Raw genomic sequence first — 17,702 nt, 5'->3', positions numbered from 1 at the left:
TGGGCGGACGTCGGGGCGCGAGCTTCCTGGCGTCGCCAATTTCCGCTCCTCGGACGCTGACTACTCCTTCCTAACATCCTGCGATCGCCGCAACATGTCCTTTCACTCAACGCTTCGACCAAGGGCACGCACACACCCTCCGACTCATTCTGCGAAAGACAGCGTGGACGTAGCGCGACACCACCCCCTCGGAAATAATTATGAGTATCGTGACTAGATGGCAGGCAGGGAGGGCGCAGGACTGCCCTCAGGACCAATCCGTGCAGTCTCCCACCTTATTATCGACCGAAGAAAAGAGAGGAGCATGCGTTTGGGTGCCACGACGGTGGTGGCGCCTACTCGACTCTTCTTTCGCCACTTGGAGCGAAACTTCCGAAGTATGAGCGCGCGGATAAATCTCGCCGACGAGTTTGTCATTCCAGGAATCCGGGGAGAATCCGGAGGCATTCTTCGAGCCGAGAATTTGACTTCTCTAACCGTGACTCGACAGGATCGGGAGGGGGATGAGGGCTCTCCATCTCGACACCCTTCGCTAAATAAGAGAACGTCTGCATTTGCAAGTTTAATTGAAATTCATTTAACAAAGTACAATCCATTGTGATACAATTTACAACAATTTCGGTAGAAAACAGTACTTGTCGCTTGGATGCGATTGAGGGTGCGACGAGCGGCGTTGTAACTCCTCGGTCCTGTCGCAAGGACGTCGCGGGTCGCAGCCCCAGCCAACAGCGGATCTTCTGCTGTCCCAAAGGCCCTCTCGTGTCGTTAATTAGCGACCAATAATGGATTGTCGAGTTTCTTTAAAATAGTGTTTAATCCGATTAGCATTTTTAGTGAATAATAATAGTTCTCTGGGAAGTACTTATTTATATAACAATGGAACGCGAGATTTATTACTTATATTTATGTATATCATCGAAAGAGATTTGCGACCTGTCGCGTGGTTTCGGGTGGTGGTTCCCGGGGCGGAGCGACCATCCGAAGCCACCACTCTAGCTCCTGCCTCTTTAAGCCATTAAGAGAGATAGATGACGCTAAGCGTTTCCGCCGTTGCGTAATCAGCAATAACAATCGAACTGCCATTCATTAATTTGCCTAAAACCTAAAATATAAATGGGTAAGGACTCGCACTCGCAATGGTTTCGGTATTCACCGCATTCAATTTTTGCTAGATGTAAATAAAGACTAAGAATAAGAATTATAGCCCTAACTGACGAGATATTGTCTTGCTTGACAGTGGAAGAACGTTGGCGATGTATTGTTGCGACCGATTTGTTCCGGGTGACACAATCCGCGGGTCCGGACTCCCGGACTCGACTCCGAGTCGACGTCAATTTTCGGCGTTTTATTATTATTTGAGCAACTTCCTTCATTCGACGAGGAGTCCGGAGCGATCGAGGAAAACTTGTCGGAAAATAATGTTCAGCTGAAACGAAGATAGAGATGCGATGATTGTTGCGACTCCGGAAACACGCACGACGTTTTCCCACTTGAGACATGAGTATTTTTTACACACGACTCTGTACGTTACATGACTTTGAAAGGATATGTTAGAATTTCAAGTGCTTCTTCACCAGCTATGCTCCTAAGTTAGGTTCTGTATGTACAGGATAGAGAAGTCCATAGATGACAGTTACATCCTACGTAGCATGCTAGACGGACAAAATATAAAAAAAGAGATGAAGCGGTTCCTAAAACTTCATCCGGATTATTATTAGTCTAATCATACCAACATTTCGTTTTGCTTTATAAATTTTAGTAATGAATTTTAATCATTTTAAATTATCTCAAATTTCCACGAGAAAAATATAGTTCTACACGTCATACAATATAAAACGCCATTAACAATGTGTCAAGTAACAATACGAAGTGGGGAACAGCGACAGAAACAATCGTGCTCCTCTCTTCGCGGACAAAACATTGCACATTACTATTGTCGGGTTCGCAAATGGCGCGGCCTGCGGTGAAAAGGGGAGAGCGGACGGGCCCGCCGCCCCCCAGGTGAATCCCCTAATCCGCGCCGACTCGCGATCTCGTCCGACTAACTCAACATTTAACTTGATTTATCACAGTATGATTGTGTTAATACCCTAAAGAACACGATACAAAACCAAATTTCCGTATAAAACGACTGCCAACTATTGATGGGTGTTGGTGGCGCGAGCGGGATCGATCCGGAGGCGGCTTCCAGTCGGGTGACTGGAAACCCTCCGTCGGCGGCTACTTCATCTAGCTCTGAGACACCTGCGAGGGGTAGCTACGATACGATGATGTGGGGTGCCGAGAACAGCACCGCCAAGGTGGCGATGATCGTGAACAGAGTGAATATAATAAGGCACAGTCTGTCGACCACCATGGCCGCGAATTTCCAATCCCTGGTGATGTCCGCGGCGTCGTCTTCCTTACGTAGCTGGTCGGTGATGAAGCGGATCTCCTTCAAGATCAGCGCCAGCTCGTAATCCGCACTTAGACAAGAGTGGTTCGACACGAGCGATTCGTGTAGTCGACCTCCGTTTCCGTTGTCTTCGTTTTGCCTGAAGCAACAAGATTACGTTATCAGTCACCGTTCAATTCGGTCGTTTACCTGTAGACTGTTCGGAAAAAAGTCGCCGTCGGTAAGGGCGTCGGAGTGCCGCCGCCTCGATGGTTGTGTCTGAAATCGTCGTCGATGTCCAGCACGTTGGCCAGCAAACTCTTGGAGGAGCGCTCTTTTAATTCCACGTCTTGGAAGTGCAGCGGTTTGCGATCTGTTGGCACAGATGCGGGTCGACTCGGCTGTTGCCCATACTCACAACTGCCAGGTTCGTGTGGTCTGTGCATACGCAGAAGCCACGGCAACCAAATCAAGAAAACGACCTTAATCTGTCGAAAACAGTGACAACGGTGAAAGAAACATTTTCGACGAGGATCTCATTTACCCATTCTGACATCTCGTGAGTGTCAGCGTTGCGGTGGTGGTAATTCAGGATGAGGATGGTCGAGACCACCGACGATGCCACCATGAACATGATGCAGTTGAAGTAGGTGCCCAACAGTGGGACTGCGTCTGAGGTAGCGGGCATCGTCTCGGCGACCATATTTAGAAAAACCGTGAGGGACAGCAAGATCGTCACCCCCAGAGAGAGCTTTTCTCCCGAATCGGGAGGCAGCGTGAATCCCAGTACCGCCATGGAGGCGATCAGCACGCACGGCACGATCAAGTTGAAAAAGTAGTAAAGAGTTCGCCGTCTGATGATGATGACGAATGTGATGTCGATGTAGGGCTCGGGGCAGCAATTGTAGTAGATCTCGTTCCGCTTGCCGGGAACTCCTGGAATGAGCCGTTAATATCCCGTGTTAGCTTTATCTCTCGCTCACCTAGTAAATCCCACTCGCCGTTAGTAATAAAGCTGCTGATATCCCCTCCCGAGTCGTCTTGTAGTTGTAGATCCAGCTAAAACCGAGTTAATCACCGGAAATCGGACACGCAACAACTTACTTGTAATCCGTCATAAGTCCAACTTCCGAATTTCATCTCGCACCGTTGGTCGTCGAACGGGAACCACGTGATGTCGATCTTACAAGTGCTCTTGAAGATTCCGGGGGGGACGTAGAGGCAGCTGCCGTTGTTACGCACCACCACGTTGGTGGGATAAGTCCCGTCGAAGCCTTCGTCGGCGCTGGACAAGTTCGTTTTTTTTTATTTTTTTTTGTTTTGTTTTGTAAATTGTTTCTACAAAAATCTGGTCCTACCTGTTGTACATGAGGACGTCCGGCTTCCACAACCTATGCGGTGGTATGCGGAGGTCCTTGACGCCGCCGAACTCGGACGCATTCCACCTCAGGTTCATGTCATTCCATTCCTGAAACGGACACCGTGAATCGCTGATCTTGAAGCCGATAGGCCACCTGTCAACCGATGTTAGGGCGCGACCCGCCCCCGCCTTCACCGATTGTCAAATTATTCGCAACCGATCAACTTATCGCCATTGACATTTCCACTCAAAACTCACACATGAGCGCCGAATTGTTCGCGCCACAAAGGACCCACCATTACAGATATTAATCACCCCGCCTGACTCATATCTGCATAAAACTCGACACAACTCTCCTATCACGCTAAAAACTCACCAGTTTCAGCCAGATGTTGGTCACCAGCAGCTGGTTCTTTTCGTCCTGGAAAAGGAATCGTTCGAGTTATGCAAACGAACAATCAGTAGGTACACCTACCACATCGATGATCTGCATTAATGTTAAACCGAAACTGAGCTGTAAAGGGTCCGACTCGTTGGCGACAGGTCGCTCTAGTACGTTGTAATGGTCGAGCAGTTTGTGAAGAAGTCGCTTCTCGTTGTATCCCGCCAAAGATTCTAAAATCATTCGGACCCTCGCATGAGTTAACGATGCAATCTGGATTTTGATCGACTAAGAAATGTACCTACAGGGGAGGAAGGGTGTCGGGTGTTTGGTTGCATGCTTGAAGGTAGCGATCGACTCCAGACGTGCGAGCCTCGAGGTGATGGTTGTTTTCTTTGAGGGTGTAACATGGGATGATAGCTATTTTTGTTGCGTGATATTTGTTTTGGAGAGGATGCTACGTGAAGGTCGAGTATGGGGTATCTAAGCGAGATCAAGAACAAGATCTAGATCTAGCCTACCGTTCGGTAGCGAGAGGCAGATGTGCAAGAGGACAAAGAGCGTCAGTGCTCGTGGGCCGCAGTAGAATTGACATTGCTGCATGCCACTGTCCATGGGTAGCGAATTAGCAGTAGAGAGCTCGCGCCAGTGCTGTGTTCTAACGATCTTTTAGATTTAGTTTAAGGTTTTGGTTTATTGCGGTTTCATATTAGAATCGTTTGTTATTTAGTCGGGTTTAGCGTTTGCAGCGTTATTTATTACACAATTAGTTTAAATGTTCGGTTCATGAGTTTAAGTTTAGCATGTATACATATATACCTATGTATATCAGTACTGGAAATACTATACATACACATGTATATACATATAGTTTAGTATTACCGCCAGTTGGTTTAGATTTAGTTACTTCATGTTTACTATCTCGTGCCTACTTTGCACATTCGTATACTAAAGCCATTGCGAGTCGGATGCTCCTCCGCCAAAGTGCTACTGCGCTACCGCGAGCCCACTGCCCCAACCAGACCAGCAGGGATGCTGTATGACACATGGACCGCGCACGAACCACCCTCGCGCCTGCTTTTCTAGCTCACCGTCCTCGTCACCGCCTGATTCCTAATAATACTTCCACTTCAATGGCCTTACGCACGTTGCAGCTTCCTACGGATGCTGTTCTTGCAGATCAATGAGTGGCGGCGCATGTGTACACCCTTGTCGCAGCGTGACCGGATCACCCCGTGGTACCACCGCGAGTACCTCCAAGTACCCCGAATTTTAACCCCGCTGCAGAACAACGAGTTTTACTCATTGATCACACCGAACTGATGGCGACGTCGACGTCGACACCCCCAGAAAGGAAAATATGTATCGTACAACACCGAGTATGCAGAAAGGACGACCTCTTTGCATACATTAATGACATAAAAGGGCCGCTTGGGAACGACTTTTATATCCAATATTGAAAGACAGTCATGTCACATTCGCTTTATTTACAAAACTTCCCCATTATGACAAATTGAATGACTCCCATAATCTCCACGCTGCGATAATCAATTTAATTGTATTTGCTAGAGGTTGTCAGACGCTCCTTTCGATAATCGCTAATTGATTAAGCAAACAGCCAACCCGTTACTTTATCGGAATACTATTATCGATATGGAAATTTTCTAATTCCAACAAGATTAATCACTTGATTAACAAACAGTTCTTCTAAATGTTCAAACAAGGGGTGACATTTTGTTGCGAGGACACCACCGGAGTTGTTATCGATCAGATGAAAAATTACTAGTAAAAGTTGAATTGTTTACAAAAATGGTGGAGGCGCCAGGTAAATTATGTTCACCTCACCCTCCCCCTCGCCGGTTATTATTTGCGCATGTTCTTATAATTTAGAATAAAAATATCTGCGCATGTGTTTAAAGTTGTAACAATGAGTACTTCCACGCAATTATCTGGCTTAATTTGATCGTTCAAATTTACAATTTAAATAATGCTGAATTCATAAGGTGAATTATGGCGTCGCTTAGTTAGTTAAATATTCGATTTAGTTGACGGAATCGTTACGTTTTCTCTAGAAACTCATATATCTACTAACCTAAGTTAGTTAATTAATGTCGGCTCAATTTACCCATAGGAACGGCTTTCATGAATACGGTTAATTTAAGAAACGGTTATAATAAAACTTTGAAGTTGTGTACCTAATTTCTCTCTTGAAAATTAAAGCTAATTTATTTATTTACCGACAGACTTTTCCTCTCGATGTCGAAATGAAAGCATTTATATGAAAAAAATGTCTTAATTAAAGAACAGGTTTCAAATTGCGATGTTTTTCATGATACGCTTAATATTAAATGCCCATCTACAATAGAAACGTAATGAAAAATAACTTTCCCTCCCGTTTCATTTTTAACCGAATTATGACAGAATGAAGAATTCCAGAAATTTCGAGACCTTTCATATTGTCTTATATAAATTGCGAAAGTTGTGGTATATTATTCTTTAATAGAGGACAAATTAACACCGGGACTATCAAAAGACACATTAAACTTTGGCCCTTTAAGAAATGGACTGACGAAAGATTCATTTACTTCTCTTAATTTCTCGGTGAATTATGACATAATAAAGAAGTTCACATTAAGAGGGAGAAGGGACGCATGAATTAGGTCACTAATCAATCAGATCCCGGTCGGATTTTTGCGATTTTTTCAGACTTGACTAAACATTGATGCTTGAAAAACTGAAGACATTTTTATTCGAGTTGGGCGTTCGAGCAGAATGGGGTGAGAAACGGTAATTTCCGTCTTTTAAAAAACTAATTAAAAACAGTTTTAGACGAGATTAACATTTTCACTGTTGTGGCTTATGGGCGGGATAAGCCTAGTAATTTATTAAGAAATTTCACTCCAAACCTTATCATGTGCCGTGACGGGAGCGCTGCAAACAATAGGAATTATTAAATATGTTTTAATTGATATTTTGTCTATAGATGCCTCTTGGCACGCTTTTAGTCAAATTAAACATGAAGCCCCGCTTAAATGTTTGATTAATTTGGAAAATTCGTTGCGTTTATGTAAATCTCCCACTTTATACGTTCCGAACGAACGCAGTAAACAACGAACTGATTTATAAATTTTTCCTAAAACTAAGGTTTCTTGTTTAATCAGTGCTCGTGTCACGTTTTTATTCTGCTTTACACTACTTTATTCACCGTACAGGATATCGAGATTCCATTCTCCTTGATGAACACATATTTCGCGATATGAGAAATTTTTCTCTTGTGATCTATATTAAAAATACAACGAATGAAAACTCGATCAACCTCAAAATGAATTTTGAAAATTTCTGTGGTGATTTCATTGCTTCCTTTAAAATTTAAATTCGAACAGAAAAACATGTTGTTTTTAAAGCAGATAACGAAATTAAAAATCATTTTCTGCCACCACCGTCAAACTCAGATTATTTTAAACTCGTCACTTTCTTGTAAATTATTAAATGAGACATTCGCAATCGTGACAAAGCAAGTTATTTAGTTATGTTATCTGTGGCAAAATATTAGAGTGTGTTCCGCTGACTAAGAGGAGAATGCAAACCGCTTTTCTAGAATTTACTTTAGCAAGAATTGTCAAGTTGCATAACGTACATTGGAAGTTATGTCGTATTTGATCGAATAACATATTTGCTTTATGTCTAATGTATCCGATTATTTTTTGATGTTTTCTTCTTGATTCATGTTTATCTACGAACAATAAATAAATAATACATAAAATAGTATATTATAATTTCAACGAAGTACATCTGAGAAAGTGATTTTTTCTTCGGAAAATAACATAGCAGCTGTTATTTTTCACAAATATATATTTTTTTTTTGTTGTTGTTTGTGATACAAAGTGAATACAGAGCGACACGATTCACAATAAATTAAAAATGAGGCCTTTGGTACGCATCTAATTAAAAGTCCGAGTCAACATTCAAGGATTTCATTTTCTTTGATATCGCCTTTCCACGGTAGAAATGAAATTTCTCACCATGTTTGTCCCAATGTCATCTAAATTTTCAAGTGAAAAATTTAAATGAGACTTAAAGCGTTTATTTTTAACGACAAGATATTACAGCACATATTTCTGCAAAATTTTAATAAGTTATTCACAAAGTGTGCCGAATTAGGAAAGTCGCCTCCCTGGAAAATTTTTCACAATTAATTCCGATCTTCTCGGCACATTTTCTCCCAGCAATTTCCCGTTAAGTGGGTACGTGATTCGCCAAAAATAACAACAACACATATTTACAAGTGTTTACGAATAACTGGAGATACATGTAACAGATAATTAACTTACACATCTGAGTTCATTTTTAAATTCACAAATTTGCCATTATTGCGGTACGAATTCCGACCGTTTGAATCCATCAGGATTTATTACAGGCGATGACTCTACCGGGTGTCCATTTTAAAATCGGTTCTCTTTAAACATCTGGAGAAATGAGGTTCTGAGGGGCCGCCAATTCTAAATGTCAGAGGTCAAAGGTGGTTATCAGAGAACTTTGTAATTGTTAGCCGTCGACTCATACCTTCGTTCGTAGACGTTTCACGAAAAACGCCTTTTGTGATTATCACGTTAAAGAATTTAAAAAATTCAGACGGCCATGAGAAAATCGAACACATTCTTTTCACGTTTCCGAAAAAATATGATAAACGGCCCCACAGGTTTCTATTTAATTAAAATATTTAGGTGCGAAAGGATTTTTCTTGAAACAATTAAAAATGAAATAACGTTTAAATTCAATGTTTGTGTGCGAAGGTTTTTAGGGAAAAACTGCTCTGGCGATAAGTGATCAAAAATTTACCAAAATAAACGCAGTAACGGTAATAATATGATACATATATGATGATAATGACAAAAAAACTTTTAAAAAGAGTGTACGTCTCAATTGTCCTGAAGGCGATAACGATAACATTAATTTATATATTTTTTTGAAAAATACATCTGGACAAGTCTGTCGAGTAAAATTTGAATGTTGAAGTGTAATATGTACAAACTGGAGGTTTGTGAAGAAAAACTCTTTAGTTTAATCTTAATCATTTTAAATTTATAACTCTTTCGGAGACATGATCTTTACGATTATAATTTAAACAGTTAAAATCAAAGATCGGTACAATTTTCCAAATTTAATTTCGAGCTTATGATATTATCGTTTTGCAATAAAAATTTTAAAACAGTGTAGTACCGCAAAAACTCGACTTTTATTTGAGAGAATTCCGGTATTTTTTACGGTTGCAGACTTGGTCTGAATTTAATTTAATTTTCTTTTTACAGCTAGTTTATATTTTGTAAATTCTCGCATTTGATTCTCACAAGAGGTATATTACCATTTAAATTATTCACCCGGGTGGGTGCAAGTGGGGGGTAAATTACTTGTTAACACTTGCAACACTCTCTTTTGCGTTAGGACCTTTGAATATTTCGTTTTTTAAGACATTCACACTGGATCGCTTTAAAATGACCACCTGGTGTGTAGATTCGTATTTCCATTAATAATTTTTCAGGGATCGGTATTACTAAATCGAATTGGTTTATTGGTTCTCCGCTTGATTGTGGCTTTGATATTTATGTTATTAAATTCTGATTTAATCTGCGGCGTTCGATATTCGCTGCGGTACATATTACAAAAAATTTTTCGGGGGTTGAAACGCTTTGACGGGGGATTATTCAATATGGTTTTGCGAAGGGAAATGTAAAATAATACTTCGATGATGATAGGATTGACAGTCATACAGGGGATTTGAAGGATTTAACTTTACATCTGGTACATTTAAATGGAATTTAGGCGCGTGAGAAACCTGACAGTCGAACTGTGACACGTCGTGGCTCGCCTATTTACCGAAGAATTCCAGTCAGAATTGAAAATAATGAGGTCGATACGGTAAAAAACGGCTTTTGTGGGTCTTGGGCGTGTGCGATTTTGGACCTGAGGAAAAATAAGAGTGTTGGCGTGGGAAAGTGTCTAGTGTCCTCTGGTGGTGTCTTGAGAAATTTGACGTAGCGAGTGCTATTTTACCGACCGTTCGAGTCTCGGGTGCGGCATGGTGGCATGCGCTGCTAATCTGAGGGCAAACGGAAGGGGAGCATAGTAATTGCCAGCAGCTATACACCTACCATCAACGGCATCGCCCGATCCCGAAATAACGGTGTAATACCCACGGTAAGTTGCCTATTTTCATGTAAATCACACCCAACATCCAGAGCACCTAAGAGAGTATGACAATATCCTTGAAACGGCAGTGCAGAAAAAAATTGAAATAGTTTCACCTAGTGAGTATTTGTTGAAGCGTTGAGCCATGACAGTGTAAATTGAAGTGCTTACGGACCCGATTTGACGTTAAAACCTAAAACGGACTGTGAAGTGGCCGGATTCGTTCCCGGAAGAGGCAGCGCCGCCCCCCGCTGAAACTGGAAAAGTGCGGCAACGTACGTATTCTTTGAGTTGTTGGTGATGGAGGAGGGCATTGTTTGGGGCCGTTAGATCAGTTAGAGCTTGCCGCAGTGGCGATCCCGCCTATTAGCGCCCTAATCAGTAGAGTATGTTGTGATCGGTGTTGACTGCATGTCCGGATTAATCACCTGCTCTGTGTGCAGCATAAACTAGCAAGCATCCTGTTGGGTTGTGGTTGAACTAACCACCAAGATTAGCAGCTTTGTAGTTAACGCTTACTCATACGTCTGTCAGTCCGACCGCAGGACCTTATCGTTTTCCTTCTTTACAGTTGGAGTGAGATCTGAGGGCAACAGGGAAAATGCGCGAATACAAGATAGTGGTGTTGGGTTCGGGTGGCGTAGGGAAGTCGGCTCTCACCGTGCAATTTGTGCAAGGAATATTCGTCGAAAAATATGATCCAACCATCGAGGATAGTTATAGGAAGCAAGTGGAAGTGGATGGGCAGCAGTGCATGCTAGAGATCTTGGACACAGCAGGCACAGTATGACACAGTACGGACATCCAAACTACATGCACTAACTCTCTCCACTTTAGGAGCAATTCACGGCGATGAGGGACTTGTACATGAAAAATGGCCAAGGTTTTGTTTTGGTTTATTCAATTACTGCACAATCAACATTTAATGATCTACAAGACCTCCGGGAACAAATTCTCAGAGTCAAGGTACATTCTTAATTGAACTTAATTGTACACCACAGTTGTATGACTAATTGCAATTGAGGTCACAATTTAGATCACTTTTTTTTTTGCTTTATTTGTGTATGTAAACATGTCTATTTTAAGACGATCGACACTTCATTGTTTCACAAAGGAATGATTCAGTTTGTTTTAAATATTTGCTTCATCACAGGAGTAGGAGCAGTATTGCATATCAAACAACACCCATATCAATGTTTCATTTATTATCAAAATAAAACCAAGGTCAACATGAGATTGATCACTATTTATGTTATGTATGTAATCTACATATTGGAAATGTTGACCTGCTTTATTACTCATTTGCACCCTTCTGACAATTAACAAGTCATCATCTTTTTTAAACACTTATTTCACTTAATAGTTTTCTTCGAAAATTTCCCTTCTCATAATAAACACGCACCAGATGCGCGCCCTATTTTTAATAGTTTGTCACAACCACCACCAAAATCTAAATATGCTGATAAAATTTTGAATAGCATTTTTATTACACTTCAAACCAAAACAACCACATTAGATAGTCTAAACAGATTGCTTGACTATCACGTAATTTTGTAGCTTATTTTTTTAAACGTTTTCCAAACATCAGAGGTGTGGACAGAACAATGTGTTTCCGTAATTCAATTAACTCTGTTTTCTCCCCGTTAATTTTTAGATGATGGATTTTTTCACTCAGTTTTTTTTTTTTACCCAAGCGATCATCTCATTAAGTGTTACGTGTTCACTCATTCTACAAGGTTTTTTGACGTTATTTTCGTTGTAATTTTTTTTAATTAGTTCTAACGTACATGGGAAGGATTTACGGAACGAAATTAATTTAATTATTGCATTTGAATTCGCAGTAATTGAGAATGAAAATTGAATCACGTGCGTTCACAGTTTTCTCTAAACCGATAAATTTAGTATGTACGTTTTGGAGTCTGTTTCAAAGAATCGTTTGAGTCGATTATGAATGCTTGATGTGGTATTTTTGGTGTTCACATATAGAATTTTGCAGTAAATGCCGTTTGAACTGCTTTTGTAACTTTTTTGTTAAGATTTCTTGAACGAAATGGTTTAATTTTTAATCACCTGCTTGATAGCGAGTTAATTTATGGCAGAATCGAGTAAAACGCGGCAAATTAGTTTGTGGTACATGTTCGTGTGTTTTGAAGTTGTGACATAATGGGGAAAAGTTTGGTGCTTCTTCATTTTCACGATTTGCAAGATGGGATAATGCTAGAATGTTGTTTGAATGAAGTTGGAAATGTTTTTGTTGTGCAGGATACCGACGATGTTCCAATGGTGTTAGTGGGAAACAAGTGTGATCTGGAAGAGGAAAGAGTGGTAGGCAAAGAACAAGGAATCAACCTATCGCGCCAGTTCAACTGTGCCTTCATGGAAACCTCTGCCAAAGCCAAAATAAATGTTAATGATGTGAGTGGTTCGAAAGTGGTAATATTTGTGTTATGTTGACGTCGTTTTTCAGATATTTTATGATCTAGTTCGACAAATCAACAAAAAATCACCTGAAAAGAAACAAAAGCAGAAAAAGAAACCGATCTGTGTGCTTCTATAAAAATTTAATGATTTGGAACCAAAAAGTACATTTAAAGATTTCAAAGACAATTGTAAGACAAAGTGTATAGGCGTGAAGGCAAGTGCGGACGTGGAGAGCTTCTTCCAGCGGAGGGTACTTTAGACCCTGTATATTCTTTTTATTAAATATTTAAGTATTTGTATTTGTAATTAATTATAAAATATATGTCAGTTAAATTTTTCCAAAATCAAGGTTGTTATTGACTCTAGATGCAATTCTATTTAGTGATAGAGTATTTTGAAATCTACTGCCAATTATGTGGTGTCAAATAGGGATAGCGTATGTGAATCAGTGGTATGTGCTACTTCTGAGCCAAGACTATCGACGGGACAATACTTCTTTGACCACAGCATTTTAGGGTGTTTTATATTCCTATCTAGAATAAGCCTAGTGAGGGGGTCCTCCACCGATGGACTCTACGTGGTAGTTCCGGAGTAAGCACTGGAGCTTTCGCACGAATTCATCACATTTTCGTGCGATCGCTACATCCTAGCCGCATATGCAGAATATACGACCACTCCATTAAGTACCAGTTTTAATTGTGTTAGGTGTCCTTGTAAATGGATGTAGATTTAGCGCAACAGTATATCATTAACTAGTACTGTGGTGCTTACTCCGTTAGCAGTGTGGTAGCGGGCTCTGAGGGATGGTGCTCCATCTCCAAGTGCCAATTAAATGAAAATTTCTCCAGAGTCACAACTTCTATCTAAGTAAATTTGTATTTTTATTATGTATTCGTATCTGATTTCACGTATTAGTGTTGAAATTGGAAATTGTGATAACTTTCTGATTAGCTTTTGTGTCTGTGGAGGTTAACGCTCTTATTTCGCACCTGCCTTTTGCACAACAGCGGTAATCATTTTGATTCGATGCAATGCCGCTTGCCAATACTTTGAAAGATTATGTTAAAATATAGTTAATATATACATATTATATATTTTGTATTTCACCGGATACTTTTTTAGATTCCAATCACAAATATATGTGTCAGTTGAAAATTTCTTCCCATTAAGCAATTAAAAAAAAATTGTATAAATCAATCTTGTTGTTTTTTAATATAAATGTATGTTAATGTATTCTAATATTGACGCTAAATATAATTAAAATTCAATATTTAACGTCTTGTCTATAAGTGTTCCTTGTAATATAAGACGACTCTGACCAACATTATATGATATACCTTTTTACTATTCTACTTTTGTACATAAAATATATCATTAATGACAATATGCTTTTGATAAACAAAGTTTCTTTTGAACACAGTACTCCATCCTGGGCATCTCACCTTGCACACACCTTTCCCATCCTTGGAAAAAAATTCATCATATTTTGAGCAAGCAATAAATCTTTTCAATAAATCCGCACAGACATTTTTCACTTCACTGAGCGTCAACCCGCGTATCTGATAACTTCCGCCAGACTAGACTTCACAAACTCGCCGTCTTTGCGAAAGTTGTGATGGTCAGTATTTTTGTAGCAAACTCGCAACGAGCTAGGTCCGGCAGTAATTTGCGCTGATGACCGAGCCGGGGCCGACTATTTGGTCTGCGGTCGGCCACTTGAAATTAGTTTGGTGTGTATTGGGACAGGGCGTTTGCGATATTAACTGGGCCATTATTTTATAAATTTGCGCCCGGAGAAGATTAAGTTGTTGAACGGGAAAACGGCGTTTCTTGCATGAAAGGAGACTTAGATCGAGAGCTGAATAGTCCACTGGGGGCGGCGGCCGGCCCGTATAACCCCAGTCATTGAAGGTCTTTTAGGCCGTTAATTAGTTGCGACTTTGTGCTCCATACAATCCGAACTCTTGTTCGATCTGTCTCGGCGAAATTTATTTTCGTCGACTTATTATAGTCGTTAAATCCCGACGCGAGCTGCCACTCTGGACAGTTGATGCTGCGGGTAATCTGTCATTTTCCTGCCACCTTCCACGCCGCCGCCTCCGTTTAATGAATAAAACGAGGCGAAATCTTCATCCGCATCCCCACAATTCCACCCTGTCGCACGCAACGCTGCAGCCGCGGCTCATAAACCTAATTGAAAATGAAATTTATTACTTGATCGCTTCACACATACATCCATCAACGGCGTTTTGACGAACCGTAACATAACTGAATCAAAACAAAAGTTTTAGGTAGGTATCTCTCACGCCGTCCCTTGACTCATTTTTATTCAACAGAAACATTCAACTAAACTAACCCGGCGCATTCACCATTTTGTAACATTAAAGTAATCAATTAATAAGTGCCGTGTTCAACACGAAGATTAAGTGGAGAAAGTACAAAGATATGATTAAAATATACAACTCTTTTCTAAAAACACTCGAGTAAATTTTTCACTAGAAGAAGTAATTGTTTTTCACGAGTTTTTTTGTTATTTTTCTTCCAATTCCACTGACAGAATTCAATATGTCGAATATACAGTGCTTACCAAAATGTTCGCACCGCATGAGAACATTTTTTATTCATGGATTTAGCAAAAATTCTACGGCAATTTTCGTTGCTTGTCTAAAAGTAAATAAGAATAGAAAAAATGACTGATAAAAGTTATCATGCGACTTGTGGTAGGTATACCTCAATTTTGACATTTAAAAAATAAATCAGAAAATGGGGTTTCTGTGCCTGAGCATATTTTCAGAATGAAATTCGAAAAAAATCACATGTATTTCGAAAAAAGTTAAAATGATAAAATTTAATTTCAAATTAACACAACAGAACAAATCTGAGCTTTAAATTTCTTAAACTCGCAATAATTTCTATTATAAGAACTATTTTGAACCAATTTACGAACTATCGTGCAAAGTAATAATTTATTTTTTTCGAATTTTTCGAATCTTATTGGAGCAAATCGATATACAGGTGTCCCAGAACTGGCGAATCAGATTTAAAGGGCATACTCCTTAATCGTAATGGAGGTGAAAAACGTTCAGAAAAATTTTCGGGGTGCAATAGCTTCTTAGTTATGAATTTTTCAAATTGACCAATAGTGTTCGAGCAGTTTTCACCTTTACGAGAAAACTGAGTTCTTTCCCTCAATTACTAAGTAATGTGTAATACGTATCAATCGTATGAATAATAAAAATGACTAGATATTAGAATTATGTTGCTAAGCAATTTAAAATGTTCGTTGAATTCACCTTCTGATTGGTGAACTTTAATTGTTAATTAGAAAAAATCTACTACACTCTAAATCTGATTCGCGAGTTCTGGGACATCTGTATTTTTTATTAATAACGTAAAATAAAGTACAATACAGGAACGTTTCAAAAAATTAACACAACATTATGTAAGAAATTAGAAGAAAAAAGTACCTAATAACGCGTATTTCCTCCTCTTGCGGTAACTACTGCTTGACACCGCTTACCCCATACACAGTATTAAATGTTTTAAGTTTTATGTAATCTTGGTCAGCAGCATCTCAAATCGCAACAAGCCTGTTTCGAAGATCGTTAAGATTTATTGGCGCAGGTTACAAAAAGCTTTAACTTGTCTTCCCATGTGGTCCCATAAGTGCTCTATCAAATTTAAGTCAGGACTTCGGGCTGGCTAGTCTACGGTGTTAATACCAACATCGTGAAGGTATCCACTCACCACTTGTGCTACGTGAGGCCTTGCATTATCATGCATAATAAAGAAAATTTCCACAAAACTCGTGGCTGAACAATACCTTAGCCCAATCAGCTTTTTGCCAATTTAGGTGTTCGCGAACACACTCTAGTCGTCTTCTGCGGTGGTCTGCGATTAAAAGGGGACCCGTTGCGGGTACAAATGGCAGCAGATGATACTCTGCCAATATTCGTCTAATTGTATTTTGGCTAATTTGAGGAAAAGTCTGGACTCAAGCTAGAACTTGTTACAAATCGTCTCAAAGTTTGTACATATTTGTAAAAATCTGTCTTGAGCTGCGTTTGTGACCCGTTTTCTACTCTGACCCAACCTTATTGGCACCTGTCTCTCGATTTTGAACCCTTGAAATGGTAGATTGAGTCACCTCAAAGCGTCGAGCAATAGATGTTGAGATTCGCCTTCTTCGGAGAACGCTAGTATCACCGCACATTTTTCCGCGGAAAAATTTCTTCGAAGTCGGCCATTATGATCCATTTTACCCGAATATAAAAATAACAAGCTATTTTCAAAGCACTTAATGTTGGCAATTGACAGAAATATTGCAAGAAATAAACAGAAAACAACGCTGCTATGTTTTTTTTTTCAATTAAATAAAACCCTATCAACATTTCGTCTTGATTTATCTTCAAAAAACTTGAATAAGAAAGGTAAACATATTTCCTTCACATCTCTTGAAAGAAACAGTTACTTAACAAAAGTAATATCATACTGGGTGTTTTTTAAATGCTAGTACAAAAAAAACTGGGTCATATGGAGATTCTGAGGAGTCCAGAAAACCATTTTTTTTTTTAAATCTAAAACGGTAGGGATAAACTAACCCTGTCCATGCACATTCCACGCCACAGACACAACAATAGTAAACCGTAAACACCGCAGCAACTCGAAAATGCTATGAACAAAAATGCAACAAAATTATTATTGTTGCTTAACAACCCCAATTGCGTTTTTAATTACCTTTAATTCAGCAGCATATTGACAATTTTAACCAAAATTTAATTTATTTTTATCTCGAAAACGAAAAGACTTATTGGATAATTTTTTTGTATATGAGTTCTACTCATCCTCATCTATTACCAGTCTTTTTTGTACTAGGATTTAAAAAACACCCTGTATATGTAATTTACAAATTATGAATTAATTTTGGTGCGAAGTGTATTTAATGCAAACCTCATTTTCGGATTTTTAAAATTTTTCAA

General features: G+C 39.6%; 2 protein-coding genes across 7 annotated transcripts; one reads left to right on the top strand and one right to left on the bottom strand.

The window, feature by feature from the left end:
- Positions 1 to 549: 549 nt before the first annotated feature.
- LOC138140467 (neuronal acetylcholine receptor subunit alpha-7-like) lies at positions 550 to 7,490 on the bottom strand. Of its 3 annotated transcripts, none has more exons than XM_069061574.1 (9): positions 4,418 to 7,490; positions 4,210 to 4,349; positions 4,111 to 4,155; positions 3,733 to 3,842; positions 3,479 to 3,659; positions 3,358 to 3,433; positions 2,919 to 3,310; positions 2,585 to 2,862; positions 550 to 2,534 (listed from the first exon to the last, which is right to left on the bottom strand). In XM_069061574.1, the coding sequence occupies exons 1-9, from the start codon at positions 4,524 to 4,526 to the stop codon at positions 2,258 to 2,260; spliced, it is 1,608 nt and encodes a 535-aa protein (XP_068917675.1). In that variant the 5' UTR covers positions 4,527 to 7,490; the 3' UTR covers positions 550 to 2,257. The 3 variants fall into 3 exon arrangements, with proteins under 3 accessions (XP_068917675.1, XP_068917677.1, XP_068917676.1); XM_069061576.1 differs by having other exon boundaries at positions 4,422 to 7,489; XM_069061575.1 differs by having other exon boundaries at positions 4,638 to 7,489.
- A 2,662-nt stretch (positions 7,491 to 10,152) lies between these two features.
- Positions 10,153 to 13,998, top strand: Rap1 (RAS oncogene family member Rap1). Of its 4 annotated transcripts, XM_069061583.1 has the most exons (6): positions 10,161 to 10,311; positions 10,439 to 10,577; positions 10,874 to 11,086; positions 11,140 to 11,268; positions 12,565 to 12,717; positions 12,770 to 13,998. In XM_069061583.1, exons 3-6 carry the CDS (start codon positions 10,904 to 10,906, stop codon positions 12,857 to 12,859), a joined length of 555 nt encoding a protein of 184 aa, XP_068917684.1. In that variant the 5' UTR covers positions 10,161 to 10,311; positions 10,439 to 10,577; positions 10,874 to 10,903; the 3' UTR covers positions 12,860 to 13,998. The 4 variants fall into 4 exon arrangements, with proteins under 4 accessions (XP_068917685.1, XP_068917684.1, XP_068917683.1 ...); XM_069061584.1 differs by lacking the exon at positions 10,439 to 10,577 and having other exon boundaries at positions 10,153 to 10,311; XM_069061582.1 differs by having other exon boundaries at positions 10,193 to 10,577.
- The last annotated feature ends 3,704 nt before the right edge of the window (positions 13,999 to 17,702 follow it).

The sequence above is a fragment of the Tenebrio molitor genome, chromosome X (genome assembly GCF_963966145.1).
Source record: "Tenebrio molitor chromosome X, icTenMoli1.1, whole genome shotgun sequence".
Classification (NCBI taxonomy): domain Eukaryota; kingdom Metazoa; phylum Arthropoda; class Insecta; order Coleoptera; family Tenebrionidae; genus Tenebrio; species Tenebrio molitor.
The sequence above is the reverse complement of the archived record's forward strand: the minus strand, read 5'-3'. Positions and strand labels throughout refer to the sequence as shown.